Source organism: Cicer arietinum, chromosome 6 (assembly GCF_000331145.2).
Source record: "Cicer arietinum cultivar CDC Frontier isolate Library 1 chromosome 6, Cicar.CDCFrontier_v2.0, whole genome shotgun sequence".
Lineage (NCBI taxonomy): Eukaryota > Viridiplantae > Streptophyta > Magnoliopsida > Fabales > Fabaceae > Cicer > Cicer arietinum.
Genome location: NC_021165.2, coordinates 21,100,251 through 21,118,031, shown reverse-complemented (window position 1 = coordinate 21,118,031; position 17,781 = coordinate 21,100,251). Strand labels below are relative to the sequence as shown.

The window sequence follows — 17,781 nt, the reverse complement described above, 5'->3', positions numbered from 1 at the left end:
CCTCTTCATCTCTTGAAACTTCATTCTCTTCAATGACTTGGTAAGGATGTTTGTCATCTAGCCATTTGTGCTGCGATGTTTCAATTTTAGTTTGTCTTTCACTATTTGGTCTCTTAGGAAGTGAAATCTTGTTTCAATGTGCTTGCTTCTTCCATGAACAATTGGATGTTTACCTAGATTTATTGCAGATTTGTTGTCAATCACCATCTTCACTACTTCTTCATTCCTCAGCTCCATTTCAGCCATCCATAGAGCTTGACAAACTCCCATTGATGCAGCCACATATTCAACTTCACGTGTAGATAAGGCCACTATACTTTGCTTCTTTGGACACCATGAAATTGAAGTTTTATTCATCATGAATACATAACCCATGGTGCTCTTCCTATCATCCTTGTCTCCACACCAATCTACATCAATGTATCCAATCAATTCAGCTTCTCTTTCATTTGAACTTCTAAGATACAGCAGGTCAAATTCACTAGTTTCTTCTAAGTAGTGAGGTGCTCTAGGTTTCTCCATGTATCTACTAATCAATCTAACACTATAAGCTATGTCAGACCTTGTATTTACACAAATACCTTAACAATCCTGCCATTTGTTTGAAATTTGTGGAATCAACTAGCTCTTCATCTCCTTCTAAAGGAGTGCTTGTTCCCTTGCAGTTTTGCATATTAAACCTTTTCAATACATCAATGACATACTTCTTTTGGTGCATGAACATTTCATTCTTTACTGTGACAAATTCAATTCCAAGGAAATAGGACAATATTCCTAAATCTGTCATTTCAAATTATTCTTTCATTCTAACCTTGAACTAGTCTATTTCTGTCTCATCAGTACCTATTACCAACAAATCATCAACATAAGGCATATCAGAAGTGTAGGTAGTGTTGCTGCTCTTTTGACATAGACCCCATGCTTATTTACAGACTTTTCAAATTGTTGTCCCAAGAAGAATTTTTCAACTCCCTTGTTCCAGGCCTTAGGAGCTTGGTTATCTACTAGTTTGCTTTTGCAGGGCTAGCTACACGTGTAAAATGTTAACTATAAGATTATAGTTACAATTATCCAATTTTCATAATTTTAGATACAAATCAGCATTCTCATATATTCAATCATCAATCAAAACACTGAATATGTGTATTTTATTCCTAATCACAGGATGAAGCTGTTGTGGACATTTAAAGAATGAAGCTGTTGAAAAATGAAACTTTTTTAATCATATTTTTTTTTTCTTGTTGATGTTTTGCTATATTTTGTATGATGCAATTCACACTTATTACTTATTAATCTCTCTTTGGAATCATTTAAATTATGTATTTGAAACTTATATGATGATGTTATAGTATATTTTGGATGATATAATTGACACTTATTAGTTACTAATTGACACTTATTTAAGGTTAAATGAGTTTCATTAATGCATTTTGGTATTTAGTATATTTTAAAACTAATGTCTCACCGGCTAATTTGCTTGTAATTGTAATCATTTGGGACCTATTTGCTTATAAGTTACAAGTTTTAGATACCAATTTGAATACTTTATTTTTCCTTGCAACAATATTACATAAACACATTCAACTAATGTCTCTCATAACAAGGGTTCAAAATACAAAATATACTTCAAATATTTTGACTTCATTTCCTAATGATTCAACTTTGTCCATCAACTTTGTCTTTCACACCTCTTCACTTTTGTGGTTATTAAATAATGAGACTAGTTTGTCCATCATTTTTGTTTTCTAAATATCATCATCTCCATTATCCTTAGTTAATGGTTTTTCTACCAAACTGTCAATTTTGCCCAACAACTTTTCCTTCAACACATCACATCTTGGTCTATTTCCCCATTAAGCAAACCTAGTTCTTTAGCCTCACCAACCCATATAAAGAAGTTGCAATTGTATATATCATCCAGAAAAAATGAGAGAAATTGGAGAAAGAGCTTGATAAAAATTCGTTTCCAAAAAGGAAGAAGATTAAGTGGTTATTTCATTTTTTACGATTTGAACACCGTGAAAGAGAAAGAAGAATGAATTATAGAAATGAAAGTTCTTGGAAGAAGAAGATATGAAATTATGAAAAAAGAACAAGAATGGATTATATAAATGGATATGATACTATTACCATGACGACAAAGTTTAATTTTTTTTTTTTTTAAATTGAGTTTTAATTTTTTTTTTAAAATCGAACAAATTATTCGATCGTAAGCAAATTAACTCATCGCTTACGTGACAATGAGTTGGTTAATAGTTATGTTCGTCACATAAGCAATTCATGTCAACTTCATCAACGAAACAAACTAACATATGAACTATATTGTCCAACATCTTTTAATTTTATAGTGTTATTTGTCTCCAAATTTTGGAGATAAATGTCTGATCCTACAATTTCAAAGGACAATTTGGTGATTTATCCTACAAACTTGTTAGGTCTTTATACTTCACATATATGGCTTTTTTATGTAAGAGAAGAAAACTTTAAGAAACCTTTTTGTACCTAAAATTATTACTACCTACTAAATTCTTTTCATCGACAAAAATTGATAAATGGGTGATTATGTTACTTTCTCGAATTTAGAACCGATACCTCCTTAATCTATTTCGGGGTCCCTTAACTCCCTTTGCCACATAGTATGAGTGTGTGAGACTAATCCTTGTTCGAAGAAATAATGTGCATTTACTCATTTTTTGTTTAAAAATATATTTGTATTTTATTTCGTGAAATTTTTGGTCCAAACTGATAGAAGAAGTGCAAACAAATCTATGTAGACGAAATCATTGACAAATCAAAATAACACAAGTAACATTACATAGGCCAACTGACCCTTCATTCCTCCAATACCAATCATATGCAAAACTGACCAATCATATTCACGTTTTGTTTGCTAACACGACAATGTTGTTTAATGAAAAAATAATCAGATGTAAATAAAATTCACAAATCCTATATAAATTATTATCATTCATATTATAATTAATTTTTGTTTTTCGTGTTCTCTTATAGCTAAACTTTGTCAATCTGACTCACCTAAAAAAACTTGGTCAATCCGACTCTCCTAAAAAAAACCTTTGTCAATCCGACTCCATTTAACACAATCAATCATGAACATATTTGCTCAATAAGGAGAGAAGAAATGCATCCAGACTTTATGTAACTCAATCGGTATAGTTCTAATTAAAGCTCTAAAAATAAAAGTTATTGTAATTCTACCGAATCAAGCAGGAATTACTCAACATAGGCCAGGAGGGGTCTGAGTCCAAAAGCAAAGGATTTCTTTTGCCAGTAAGAAAAAACTTGTTTCTTTAATATCATTCAATAACCTTCTCATCTAGTTCCAAACTACATCCTCGTACCCAAAGAAAAAATATATATATGTTGTCATCCTCGCAGTCATAACATCAATTGAATGAGGAAATTTATGAGAAAAAACAAGAATAAGCAGAGTGCTTAGCAATGAGCATATAAAATTAAATATAGAGGGGATAAAAAAAACTATTGGACTACTCCTACAACCAAACCTCCAAATAAGTTAATTTGTTGTGATGTCTAACACTGAAGGAATCGAGCTTCTTGATATAAATGCAGTCTATCAAGAAAGATCCACGCTGTAATCTTTGTCTTGGGCCTACTGAACCCCTATCCAACGAGCATAATCAACCCATCTGTCAAGGCAAAATTATAAAACATGAGCCACTAGCAACAACCAAGGCTCCTTTTACAAGTAATCAGAAAAGGTATGAAATTTCTTACAATAATGAACCCAAATATGTATTGCCTGTACGAACAGCAAAGCAAATTGCACTAAGCACAAGCTTGTGCTGATGCAACAAAGGTTCCAAAAGCCTCTGTTCTATAATTCCCGCAACAACTTGGTACCTATCAGAAAAATAAGATTCTTAGTAAAAGTTGTAGACAACAATCTATATATTCAGTTACTAGAGACACAAACAGCTCAAACAATTTTTAAATGATGAAAAGTAGTCATTGCAACATACATGATGTGGCAAAAGATTAAGTTTCAATTTATAAACTATAAATATCTTCAAAAAGATACACAGTAAACATCATAAAATTGTTCAAACCCCAATAGTTTAAAGCATTGGTAGATTTTACATTAGCTTTAAAAAATCCATCAGTGATCAGTAATCAAATTATCCTTTTTACCTGAGATTGCTTGAAACAGCCATATAGACACCATAGGCGGCACTGGTAGACAATATGGGAACATTTTCAATTTCCTCGGCTGAAGACTTATTAACAGCCTTCTTTGCATTAATTAAGGCATTTGTCACAGCTGTCCCAACCTGAAAGAAAACAAAATGCAAGTTTCGGTGTCTGAAACCAGTTGATTCCACTAACATTTAAAACAATGAATGCAAATAACACTTGGTGGGATTTTTTATTGAAACAAAAGGGTGTAATAATATATGATATAGATACTTGGCAAACATTTTAGGCCCTATACTATCTCATTCTTCAGAATCAGTAGATAAATGAGTTCAAATTCATATTTGAAGACCAAGCGCAAAAGTAATTTTTTGTGATAGAAGATATATATTAGACCAAACCAGCTCACCCTGAAAATCCCTGGGTTGAAAAATAAGTTCAAGATAAAGAGTGCAAGTCACGGACTAAATTTAGCCTTGCACTGCATCATAGACAAACTGAACTGATAGATCCAGCTGAATAAAACTTAACTATACCAAATTGTACAAGAAACTTGTAAAGTGAATTCAGATAGCATCCATATTATCAGGAACATAAAAGTAACTCTTAAAAGTAGTACCCATACCATTCAACCAACCTACAAGAAACCTTAAAAATAACTCTTTGTCATGCTAGAATTTCAGCAATACAAGCTCTGACAAGCGTCATACCCATAATTTGAAGGTTAACGAGAAAATTAAAAATAATAGTGTGGCTCTCAAGATTATATTGTAGGAATTTAAACATTACAAGACTGGCTAGAATAAAAGCCATAATTTAAAGGTAAAAGAGAAAAGTGCATGAGTCAACCCCATTGCAAAATCACGAGTCTGCTTAACTTTTGTCATGGCTAATGTAAAAGTGATGTCAAGAGAATGTCAAATGATGTCAAAACATATAATTTTTTATTAAACCACGAAGCACAAGAAGTATCCCAACTATGATGAGAACTAACCAGTGATGAAGCACTTCCAACAGCAAAAAGCTTGGTCCCGTTACGCTGTGCAAGGTAACCACATTTGTGTGCAATTAGCCACATGAAACATAAAAAAGGATAAAACAGAAGTTACCCAAATTTTACATACCACAATTGCACCAAATCTCTGCAAGAAAGAATATGATGTTCCAGAGAGAGCAACCTGTGGAAGGAAATTAAGAATGTGATAAGTACTAACATTTAGTGGTGAAAATTGTCTTTAGGTAATGAAAACCACGTGAAAGTGACCTATGGGATATAAAATGACCTGGAATGCATTATCTGGGCAGTTGTGGAAAAACTTAGTAATAGCCCCTGCACTGACTCCAAGTGGTGGTCGAAGAGAAACGGTAGGTGCTGGTAGATAAACAAGCATGAAATCTGCGAGTATAGCCATGACCTGAGAACAATACATATAGTAGGGATGTCATGGTACACGTTTCATTAAAAGTATCTTAAGTGGCATCAGAAGTATTTTGACCTAATATTAAAGGAACTGTATTTTTACAAGCCAAATAAACCATTCTTGTTAATTTCTCCAATTCTCTATATCATTATATATTTTTGACAATTTAAATCAGTCTCATGATGATTTTCTGTTCCAAAACAAGTGACAACAAATGCAACATACAACAAGAGTAAATAGAAAACTGTTTTCTCAATCTCAATAGATATCTCAAATTCTAGTCAATCAAAAGCTTTGAAACAAAATGCATCTCACAAACATGCCATAATACTCTGTTGCAAAGATGAAAATGCTATCAAACAAACACAAAAGAAAATAATTGGCAAAGAAAAGCAATATATGCCATGCTCATATCGATCCTGAGGCGTCATAGGAAAAAATTCACAGGTAAAAATTTCTGAGAAATTGAGAATATTCATACCACATCAGCGAACACAATTTCCAACTCATTGAAAAAGTTCTCCCTCCTCCGATCGTACTCAGCAGCAGTCTAGTGAGACAAAAAAAAATACAAGTGAAAGCAGATTGTCAATAAACACACAAACATAATTAGATTAATCATAATTAAAAAAACAATTTAAGAGTTAACTAACCTAGTCTTATTGCTCAAAATAACAATAGTAATCTCATTCACCAAACACTCAATTTAAATAACAAAATGTTATTCCACCAAAAATCAAATTAAGGTATTCAAATCAAACACATCGTTATTAACGTCTTCTTCAATCTCATGCTGAAATTCCATTAGAGAACAAGTTAAATAAGTGAAGTATATGAATGAAACCTTGGTGAAGACTCCAACGCCGCACTCCATACCGATCTTAGCAAGAAAGAGATCATCAGCGAGAAGACGCTCTTTGAATCCAGCAAACTGAAGCAACCACCGCAAGAACGGAGACTTCTCAAGTTCCAAAAACCGAGAAACAACCGAGGCAGGGATCTTACCCTCCTTGATAGCGGACGCTAGGTCAGCAGGCACGCTCTCCAATGTCCTACCTGCTTGCGCCAACAACAAAAGCGCCTCATTCAATCCGTTAGGTCCGTCATTGTTTTCTCCGTCGCCGTTACCGTCGCCGTCGTGTTTGTCATTGTCGTCTCCGCCGCCGCCATGACCGCCGAATGAACTACCGTCATCATGACCGCCGAAGGATCCTCCGGAGGAATCGGTGGAGTGGAGAATGAAGAGAGGATCTGCGCGGTGGTTGATACGGAAAAAGGGAGAGGGAGTTGGAGTGAGACGGAAACGGAGGGAAGGTGAAGAGAAAGAAAATGGAGGGATAGATTTAGGAGTGGAAGGAGAATGAGAAGAAAGAGAATGAGGGGAAGGAGGAATAAAGGAAAAAGCGATCGACATTGTTTGTTCTTTGATGCTTCTTTCTTCACTCAGCTTTTTGGCTTTTCACTGACTTATGAGGCTGCTCACGACTCAGGAGCTTTGAGTTATGTTATGACTTGTTTTCGACTAGTATTTATATTTTTTTATAAATACAATTTCGGTCCCTGTGATGTGACTCACATTTTCTCTTCTTCTTTTTTGTATCATCACTTTTTCTCTTTCCTACACTTCTAAAGCTTTTTTTGTTTGTCAAAAAATAATAATAAAGTTTTATTAATTCACTCTATAATTTCGTGCTCAAATCTCTCTTATTTAAATCATTTTTTATTAACGACAGATCTTGTAAAAATATATTAGATAAAGTTAAAGAATAATAAGTATTAATTAAAATATTATAATTGAAATTTATAAAAATTATATAATTTTTTTATAGTTTTGCACGATTCATCCATAGTCGATAAGTTGAAAAAGTTAAAATTTTAATTCTCACAAATTTTATAATTTTAACAAGTCATACATGCAAGTGTTTATAACATCACACAATTCAATCAAATAAAATATATTTATTTTACGATCTTTTTTATCTATATATAAAGTTTGTTGTATTAATTGTATTAATTTTTATCTATATATAGCGACTTGAATTATGATTTAAGAACAATTGAATAATCTTTTTACATTGAGGAGGTAAACATAAAAAAGATTATTACTAACAAGAGTTCGTTTTTTAATTATATTTATAGGGAAAATTAATTAAGTAAAAAAGAAAATAATAATAATAATAATAAAGTTTATCACTTTTTAACGAGGTAAACATAAAAAGATTATCACTTTTTCTCTTCCCTGCAATTATAAAGTTTTTTGTTTGTCAAAAAATAACAATAAAGTTTTATTAATTCGGTCTATAATCTGATGCTCAAATCTCTCCTATTTAAATTATTTCTAATTAATGACGGATTTTAAAAAGAAAAAAAGAAATATTAGAGAAGTCAAAGAGGAATAAGTATTAACTAAAATATTATAATTAAAATTTATAAAAGTTATATAATTTTTTTTTATAGTTTCACACGATTCATCCGATAAGTTGAAAAAGTTAAAATTTTAATTCTCACAAATTTTACAATTTTAATAAGTCATACAGTGTTTAGAACATCACACAATTCAATCAAATAAAACATATTCACTTCACGATCTTTTTTATCTATATATAGAGTTTGTTGTATTAATTTTATTACATTTTATCTCTTCAATTGCATAATTTCTAATATGATTAGCGACTTGAATTGTGATTTAAGAACAATTGGTATTCACATTGAGGTAAATATAAAAAGATTATTACCGACAAGAGTTCTTTTTTTAATTATATTCATAGAGAAAATTAATTAGGTAGAAAAGAAAATAATAATAGTAAAGTTTATCACTTTTTAACGAGGTAAACATAAAAAGATTATCACTTTTTCTCTTCCCTACGATTATAAAGTTTTTTGTTTGTCAAAAAATAATAACAATAAAGTTTTGAAAAAAAATATCAGAGTGTCAAGGAGTAATAATTATTAACTAAAATATTATAATTGAAATTTATAAAAGTTATATAATTTTTTTTATAGTTTCCCACGATTCATTCATTGTCGATAAGTTGAAAAAGTTAAAATTTCAATTCTCACAGGTTTTACAATTTTAACAAGTCTTACAATCCACACAAGTGTTAGAACATCACACAATTCAATCAAATAAAATATATTCACTTTACGATTTTTTTATCTATATATAGAGTTTGTTGTATTAATTTTATTATATTTTATCTCTTCAATTGCATAATTTATAATATGATTAGCGACTTCAATTGTGATTTAAGAACAATTGAATAATCTCTTCACATTGAAGTAAACATAAAAAAAATTATTACTGACAAAAATGTTCGTTTTTTAATTATATTTATAAAGAAAATTAATTAAGTAGAAAAAAAAAGTATGAAAAATATAATCAAAATCAACCTAAAGTATATATAATTACAGTGATTGAATAGTTTTTCTTAAAGAATAGAAACTACTTTCTCCTTCGGTATTATAATAACTCAACAATCTCGGGAAAAATTATCGACATTAAAAAAAAGTTGTTGGGAACTAATTTGTTGTTCTTTTATAAATTTGTATTGTAATTATTAATTAATACAATAATAAAAAGAAAAAAGATATAATGAGATAAGAAGGAAATATAAATTATAATCTAAAATTATTTCACCCACACTAAACAATCGCGTGTTGTTATGATATTGAACAATTATATAATTTTATCTTATTTTTTCTATTTATAGTGTTTACATATTGAGATATAAAATAATTTTTATATTTTTGATGAAATGGATAATTATTTTTTCTAGAAGAAATAAATAGTTATTTTAGATACATGATATAATTAAACAATTGAAATTATTAACTTTTTAGTCACTTGTTCCTAAAACAACAATTAATAAATAACGTTTTGACAGCACTGCTCCAAAATCAATTGACAGCAACTATTAAATTTATTCATATCATTACTACTTCTGCTCTTTTTTATTTGAATTATTAGAGGTCAAATTTGATTCATTAATTAATAAATAGAGTGAAGTAAATTGGCAGGAAATAGTTGTTGGATTTGCTGTTTGTTTTCCTTTCCTATAAACTGTTTAATTTTTTTATTTTTCATTTTTAGAATTCGGTTTTAATACGCCTTCGGTCTGAGTTATTATTTTACTTATTCAATATTATAGGCTGATTTATTTTTTTTATTTACCCTGTTATAGGCTGATTTTATGTTATGAAGGAACGATTATTGTACCCATGAAAATTACAAAATCAGATTAACATTTAATAACATATAAATATAAATATTTTTTGGGTAGTTAATAACAATATAATATTTAGGAAAATACCAGATTAGATGTAGTAACTTTTAACATTAATTGTAGTTTTGTTTTATCTATTTTTATCAATTAACATAATTGATTACTTTTTTTATTTTAAATTATGATAGTTTTTGTTCTTTTTTTGAATTTTTAAATTAAAAAAATGATAATATAATATATTTTAAATAATATAACGTAATATAAAATTATTTAAATATATTAATTATTGATATGACATCAATTGAATTACAAAAATAAATAATTTTTGAAATTGAAATAAAGTTTTTAGATGTTTTTATTACAAATTTATAGTAACATGTGTTAACTATTTTACATCATCATATCATATTCATTTAAAACATCACAAATTATCTTTTTAAATAAACAAAAATAGAATGATGGATCACACTTATAGAATTTTAAAATATGGAGACCAATTTTATGAATTGATAAAAAGTAAATTAACTAAAACTACAATTAAATCTGATTTTTACAAGTTTTATTTGTATGCACACACACATATGAGAGAAATCAAATAATACCAATATAATATTATATTGCTTAATGGTATTTTAATAAATATACATTTTATAAAATTCACCGTTAAATTAAAAGTTTATATCATATAAAATATTATGATAAAATTTTATATAAATTTAAAATTATTTGATAAATTATTGACACTCGTTAAGATTAACCATCTTAAATAAAATTATATAAGACGTTAATATCAATTGAATTAATATTTTTGTAAATTTTGTATATATAAACTATATAATATAAATTTTTAATTCAATATTATATTTTATAAATTTATAACCATTAAAATTTTATTGAGAGATGTAGCATTATTTAATTTGATTTCTCCTTAATATACATATATATATTGTTGTTAAAGGTAATTATTCGAACATTTTGCCCGGCACAAAATTTTATTCGGTCAAGTTGCGAATTTAAAATTAGATTTGTTTTAAAAGTAAAGATCACGTTATAATGAGGTTGATTTCATTTGATCTTGTTTGATATTATAATGTTTATCATTTCTTACTTACTAAAAAAGCTCGAGACTTTAAGAATAATTTTCCACATGGTCCTTATATAAAAGTCATTAATACAATCACTCTAAACGTAAAAAAAAATATTTTACTTAGTAAAAAACAATTCATATTCTATTATTTTTATAATTAAAATTAATAAAATTTTGTATAAATAATATTAACTCACCTAATATTAAATTGATTTAATTATCAAATAAAAAATATTCCATTCTACCAAAATAAATATTACATGAAATTAAGTATAATTAATTTTTTTTAATCTTAAAATAGATGGTAAATAGCACTATAAATAAATTACATAACTACGAGATATAAGGTTCAAACTTGGAATAAAACATTCAATCTAACAATATCGAATTCAAATCAGAGACAAAACGTTCAATATAATAATATCGAATTCAAACCCAAGATAAAATATTTTATCCTGAATTATAATTTAAAAACGTCTAATAGATTAATTTAACTAATACAACTATAACCACTTTTATACAATTAAACTCTATGGTTAGACTGCATTAAAATATTTTCATTTAAAAAACTAGTTATTTAAATATTTAATCAAATTATTATCATACAAGGATTCAATAAAGTATAGTCTTCAAAAGATGCAAACCTTAGTGGTTTGTTCTATTGATAAAAAGTAAAGATGAAAATGAACTACACCAATTAAGTATTTGTTAAGAATATGCATAATGAGTAGGGCAAAAGTTAGCATTATGAATATAGACACAAATAATATTATTAAAAAATTAATCTAAAATTAATTAATATAATTTTATAAATTTAAATATGTCTTCGATGATTGTAATTATAATTTTATTTATTTATTTTAATTCTTATAAGTTTTTAATTTTATTTTATTCACATCTCTATAAATATAATTTTTTTTAAATAGTTATTTTATTTAATTTCGGTTACAACAAAACTGTAACACTGTTAAACATAAATATAATTTTTTTATCGAAAAATAAAATCTCTAATATAATTAAATTATAATATTTTGTAATAAAAAATTAATTATAAATATTTCAGCCTTTTTCTCCGGAAAAAAAAAATTAAATTAACAACTTTAAAATTTTCATTGTCATCCAAAGTAAAAATCTCATCTCAATTTTTTAATTTATCAAGACAACCTCCAAATTTAAGATCATGCAAACTAATTATAAAATTACATATACATAGTTCACCATGATTCCTCAAATAAGAAAAATAAAAAACGTAAAGTAAACATAAAATCTGAACAAATTATATGACCCACTGAAATTTGGGAGTCACATTTTTGGATGGGATAGAGAATTGATTGGTATCATCTTTGTTCTCTACTCTATCTCTCTATGCATGTATCGTTCTCTATTTATGTCAAGACACCCCGCAAAGCTTCATCTTCCTCACCTCCCCCGTGCATTTATATTTTACACACGAAGTCATGCTCCGCTACATACTCTCAATCACACTTTTGCCACCACCACCAAATACAACAACATCAACATAAACAATAACACTAATTTAGTTTATCTCATTCGATTCTTCAGCCTATAAAAATCCAATTCAACTTTATATTGACTATCTTTTGTCTTAGTGAATTAAGAAATTGGGATGAAATTTGTATTTTGGATAAACCAGTGATCATTTTATTGTTAATTTTAGATTTTTTTAAGGAAGAAGACTCAAATATTTATGTTAAAAAATGTTATAATTTAATTATATTGACAAAATTAATTTTAAATTAAAATAAATTATTTTTTAGTTATATTTAGATTTAACAGTGTTACAGCTTTTGTAACAGAAGTTTGATGAAATAAATATTTTAAAATAAAATTATATTTGCAGGGATGCGAACAAAACAAAAAAATTTACAAAAAATAAAATAAAAAAATATTATAATTACAAAGACTAAAAATATATTTAACATTTTTTTACTTGGAGCATACCAAACTTACAGACACATGTCTTTATTGTAGTTTTTATAATTTAATATCATATAACATTGAATATATTTTTATTGTGATTTTAGTAATTGAAAATCACAAGAATATGCTAACAATACACAATAAAAAATTTCATAAGTTAATTAGAAATAACTAACCCAAAATCTTAAGTTTAACGATCAAATTAATTTATCTTAGATATGGACAATGGTCAAGAATAATGCAAGATTTATAATTTTTAATCTCGTCCATTTTCAAAAAAAAATATTTGTTGACGTTTGCTCATATCGATTATATGTGGTATCTGATGTGACTATTTCAATAATGTATTGACAAGCCATATGTAAGGCTAAAAGATCGTTGAATTTAATGATAACATGCATCTATCCCTTACTCAAAATATAGTATTAACAAAATTGTGTTTATTACCTTTTAAATACCACATTAAAACGAGAAAACAAAAATCACTACACAAAGACGACGCACAAGCCAATATCGCACTTAGAGGGTTTTGTATGGGAATATCCCTTTTTTTTAATTCCTCAAATGCCCTACTTTGAAACAATATTCCCTGAATGTCCTACTTTTCTGTTCCAATAAGAAGTCGTTCCTTGGAGAAGCGACCTCCTAAAGAGGAAATTTTTTTATGTTAATAGCAGGTCGTTTCCCGGGGAAGCGACCTCCTACTGCGTTGGTTTTTTTTTTTTTTTTTGTTATATTTTAAAAATAGTTTATTATTAGAATTATTAATTTAATTATTTAAAAAAATAAAATACTAATATTAAATTAAAATAAAGTATAATAATAAATTATAAATAAAATTTATATTTTAATTATTATTATTATTATTATAATAAATAATTATTATACGTATAATTAAAAATTATTATAATTAAAGTGATTAAATAATTATTATATTAAAATTTTAAAAAATAAATAAATTAAATGATAATAAAAATTAAATAATGATAACAATTAAATGAAAAGAAATTTATATTGATAACATGAAAATAAAATGAAATACATTAAATTATTAATTTAATTATTTAAAAAATAAAAATACTAATAATTAATTAAAAATACGTTAATAATTAATTATTAATAAATGTTATATTTTAATTATTGTTATTATTATAATAAATAACTATTATACTTTTAATTAAAAATTATTATACTTAAAATGATATTAAAAATTAAATAATAATAACAATTAAATGAAAAGAAATTGATATTGATAACTTGAAAACGAAATGAAATACATTAAATTAATAATAAAAAAGTACATCAATCAAATTTGAAAAAACAAAATACATTAAATTTATATCAATGATGTCCACCTAAATGACCCCCAGTCCCACATGTACGATGTCGTCGAACTCGTCTAACTCTCTGAACAAGTTGCGGTTCTTCCGGTTCATCGTCATTTTGATCATTTTCTTCAATGTAAGTTGTAGATGGATTAGAACCACTGTCACCTGCTTCCATTAAATTTTGCGATTGTTGATTATACATTGAATCAAATACAACATATGCCGACTTAGGAGTTGTGCACTGAGTTCCAAACAAATTATAGAGAAGCCCATCTTCTGTTGGATAACCGGGTGTTGGTATTTCTGGCACCGACGGAACGTAATACTGAGATGGTGGTGGATCATAAAATGGAACTTCAGTAGCGACGTGTATATGAGGTGATGATGAAGACGGTCCTGCTGTGTATTGGTGTTGTGGGGTTGATTGGGAGGTCGATTGCACACGAGGATATGACGGCGGTTGTAAACGGGGATCACGAAGATATTGTTCTACAGATATAAACAATTTGGTGTGTTGTCTAAACCAAATCATATATTCTGTGCTATGACATAAAACACCTTGTACGATGTTACCTTGCAACACGTAATTATGGCGCTCATTCCAATGGTTTATTTCTTCCCTCCAAACCCAAGTCCAATTATCATCAATCCCACGCCTCATGTCGACCTCGTGATACAATTTCATGTCCTCCGGTGGTTGTGGTATTTGTTGATGTAAACTGAACTGGAGTGTGACTCTATATGTATGATGTTTTTCAACAATATGATAACAGAGTAGATAAGTACATGCAGTCTAAGTGGCCCTATCTTCTTCTGAAACTTCATGTTGGAACCCAAGATAAGGTCTCCAATAAAACTGACATGTAAAAAATAAGCTAAAGTAATTATAACAAGTATAAATAATAAAATATTTAAAAAAATTCAAATAAATGTGATTTAATATATTACTTCCTCAACCATCATGTGATCAATTGTTTTTCGATATCCTTCTACGTCGTTATGAGGAACTTTAGCAAAATTTAGACCACCAGAATTAAACCTGTCGAATATAATAAAAATAAAAATGTAATAAAATTATTAATATGGTAAGCAATTGGTTTTAAAAAAAAATATATAAAAATAATATAGTTACCTTTGTGCAAGTGGAAATATCAATGGTTTGAGAGATTCAAGAGCGACACAAGACAAACGATACCATGCCCAGTTTTGCAACAATAATGCGCATCCTCCCATAGATATTACACCAGATTTCGTTGCAAGGCATAATTCTCTATAAAGTGTAGCTAAAACAGCTGAACCCTAACTATATTGGGATACTTTGTTTAAATCTCCTAATAGTGAAAGATATTTTAGATGTACACGGTTGTTGGATTTGTCAGGCATCAATAACCCTCCGATCATACGTAGGATGTATGCTCGACATGATGCTTGTTTTTCTAATTCAGATGCATTTTCACCAACATCGTCAAATGTATCCTTAAGCCACTTTAATTTAATAGAATTACCTTTTGTTGCTCCATTGGGTGGGATAACTCCTAAGTAATCTTGACAAATTTGTTTTACTTGCACAAAATTGGAACCGCTAACAAGTAAACCAGAAACGTTTAATCCTAAAATGTAATAAACATCTTCCAAAGTTATTGTGCACTCACCTATTGGAAGATGAAACGTGTGAGTTTCAGGTCTCCATCTCTCAAACATAGCAGTAATGAGACCAACATCTATCTTATAATTTCCGAGTTTTATCACTTCACCGAAGCCAGCTGCATGTAAATATGGTAATATGGAATCATTTGGTTTTTTGGTTACATGACCTTGACATTTGATTTTATCCTTTAAGGGAGACTAAATAAATAAATAAATTAAATAAAATCAGAATAAATAAAAATAAAACAATTAATGAGCCTAGATAAATAAAAAAATTAAAATTAAAATAAAAGAAAAAAATCAGAAGAAATAAAAATAAAACAATCAATTAATGAGACTAAATAAATAAATAAAATAAAATAAAATAAAATAAAACAAATAAAAAAATCAGAATAAATAGAATAAAATAATCAATTAATAAGATACTTATTAATGTTTGAATGTATTTGATTTCAGCTCTGTAATTTGTAAATAGTTTCATAATAAAAGAAAGTGAAGAAGTTGAATGTATGAGTGAAAGATGCAGAGAAAGTGAAGAAGTTGTGAGTAAAAATCTGAGGAAGGAAGTATTTATAGAGTCGCTTCCTCAGGGAACGATTTCACATGCGGTCAAGACTTCATCAGGAAGTCGCTTCCTCAGGCCACGACTTCTTCAAGGAGTCGCTTCCCCAGGCCACGCATATCAATTACGCCATTCCACTTAATCTTGTCCGTTGAATAAATTTGATCAACGAATCTAAATCATCTATGCAAGGCAATCCTTGTGATATAGTTTCAACCAATTAGATGATTCTATTCAATATTTAATCTTGGTCATTGAATAAATTTGATCAACGGATCTAAATCATCTATGCAAGGCAATCCTTGTGATATAGTTTCAACCAATTAGATGATTCTATTCAATATTTAATCTTGGCCATTGAATAAATTTTATCAACGGATCTAAATCATCTATGCAAGGCAATCCTTGTGATATAGTTTCAACCAATTAGATGATTCTAATCAATTTTCAATGTTGAAAAAGTTCTATAAATAGACTATCTCACCACACCTTCTATCTCATCATACCTTCTCACCATACCTTTTATCTCATCATACCTTCACACCATACCTTCTATCTCACCATACCTTCTCACCACACCTTATATCTCACCATACATTCTCACCACACCTTATATCTCACCATACCTTCTCACCACACCTTTTACCATTTCATACTGAATCAATCATTTAGTCATGGCTGCTCAACAAGTAATTTGTATTGTTTATTACAATGGTTCAATTGTTGATGGAGTTGAAGGAAAAACATTCGTAAGTGACTATAAAAAGGCGTTCAAAGTACATTCGGGAAGCAACCTTGCTCGTCTAAAGAATGTCATTAGAAAAAAATTACAGCTCGGTGACAACGTCACGATAAGTGATATAGTTTATCGACACCTTGTGTTCTTTGGTGAAAATACAACAAGGTTTAAACTCATGAAGATTTGCGACGATGAAGATGTTGAGTTGATGTTTGATGTTTATGCACAATGGTCACAACTCGGCACCATCGAGTTATATGTTACCTTTGAGTCTGCTCCTCCATCAACAAACATTGATCAACCATCAACATCAAATATACCTTATCAACCCGACTTGTATTCTCCATCGCAACACTATGAACCATCACAACACTATGAACCATCACATCACTATGAACCATCACAACACTATGAACCATCACATCACTATGAACCATCACAACACTATGAACCATCACATCACTATGAACCATCACAACACTATGAACCATCACATCACTATGAACCATCACAACACTATGAACCATCACATCACTATGAACCATCACAACACTATGAACCATCACATCACTATGAACCATCACAACACTATGAACCATCACATCACTATGAACCATCACAACACTGTGAACCATCACAACACTATCCTCCGTCACAACA

At 28.7% G+C, this 17,781-nt stretch overlaps 3 protein-coding genes across 3 annotated transcripts in view; 1 reads left to right on the top strand and 2 right to left on the bottom strand.

Moving 5' to 3' along the window:
* Positions 1 to 57: 57 nt before the first annotated feature.
* Positions 58 to 522, bottom strand: LOC140920658 (secreted RxLR effector protein 161-like). Its single transcript, XM_073369460.1, has one exon. It carries the CDS (start codon positions 520 to 522, stop codon positions 58 to 60), a length of 465 nt encoding a protein of 154 aa, XP_073225561.1.
* A 2,735-nt stretch (positions 523 to 3,257) lies between these two features.
* Positions 3,258 to 7,109, bottom strand: LOC101503763 (protein RETICULATA-RELATED 4, chloroplastic-like). Its single transcript, XM_004505582.4, has 8 exons — positions 6,439 to 7,109; positions 6,076 to 6,144; positions 5,457 to 5,588; positions 5,298 to 5,351; positions 5,168 to 5,212; positions 4,171 to 4,310; positions 3,757 to 3,882; positions 3,258 to 3,668 (listed from the first exon to the last, which is right to left on the bottom strand). The coding sequence occupies exons 1-8, from the start codon at positions 7,006 to 7,008 to the stop codon at positions 3,632 to 3,634; spliced, it is 1,173 nt and encodes a 390-aa protein (XP_004505639.1). The 5' UTR covers positions 7,009 to 7,109; the 3' UTR covers positions 3,258 to 3,631.
* A 9,947-nt stretch (positions 7,110 to 17,056) lies between these two features.
* LOC140920657 (uncharacterized) overlaps positions 17,057 to 17,781 on the top strand; it is a 1,973-nt gene continuing 1,248 nt past the window's right edge. Inside the window, exon 1 of the mRNA XM_073369459.1 lies at positions 17,057 to 17,772. Coding sequence (XP_073225560.1) covers positions 17,057 to 17,772 — 716 coding nt within the window. The remainder of the gene's footprint in view (positions 17,773 to 17,781) is intronic.

What these genes read in the sequence shown, in the direction of transcription:
- LOC140920658 (XM_073369460.1), bottom strand. Translation starts at nt 522, where the DNA reads ATGGAGAAACCTAGAGCACCTCACTACTTAGAAGAAACTAGTGAATTT.
- LOC101503763 (XM_004505582.4), bottom strand. Translation starts at nt 7,008, where the DNA reads ATGTCGATCGCTTTTTCCTTTATTCCTCCTTCCCCTCATTCTCTTTCT. An exon ending in GCGTTGGAGTCTTCACCAAG is followed by an intron (nt 6,145 to 6,438) that starts GTTTCATTCATA and finishes TTGTCTCACTAG; the next exon opens with ACTGCTGCTGAGTACGATCG. An exon ending in AAATTGTGTTCGCTGATGTG is followed by an intron (nt 5,589 to 6,075) that starts GTATGAATATTC and finishes TATTGTTCTCAG; the next exon opens with GTCATGGCTATACTCGCAGA.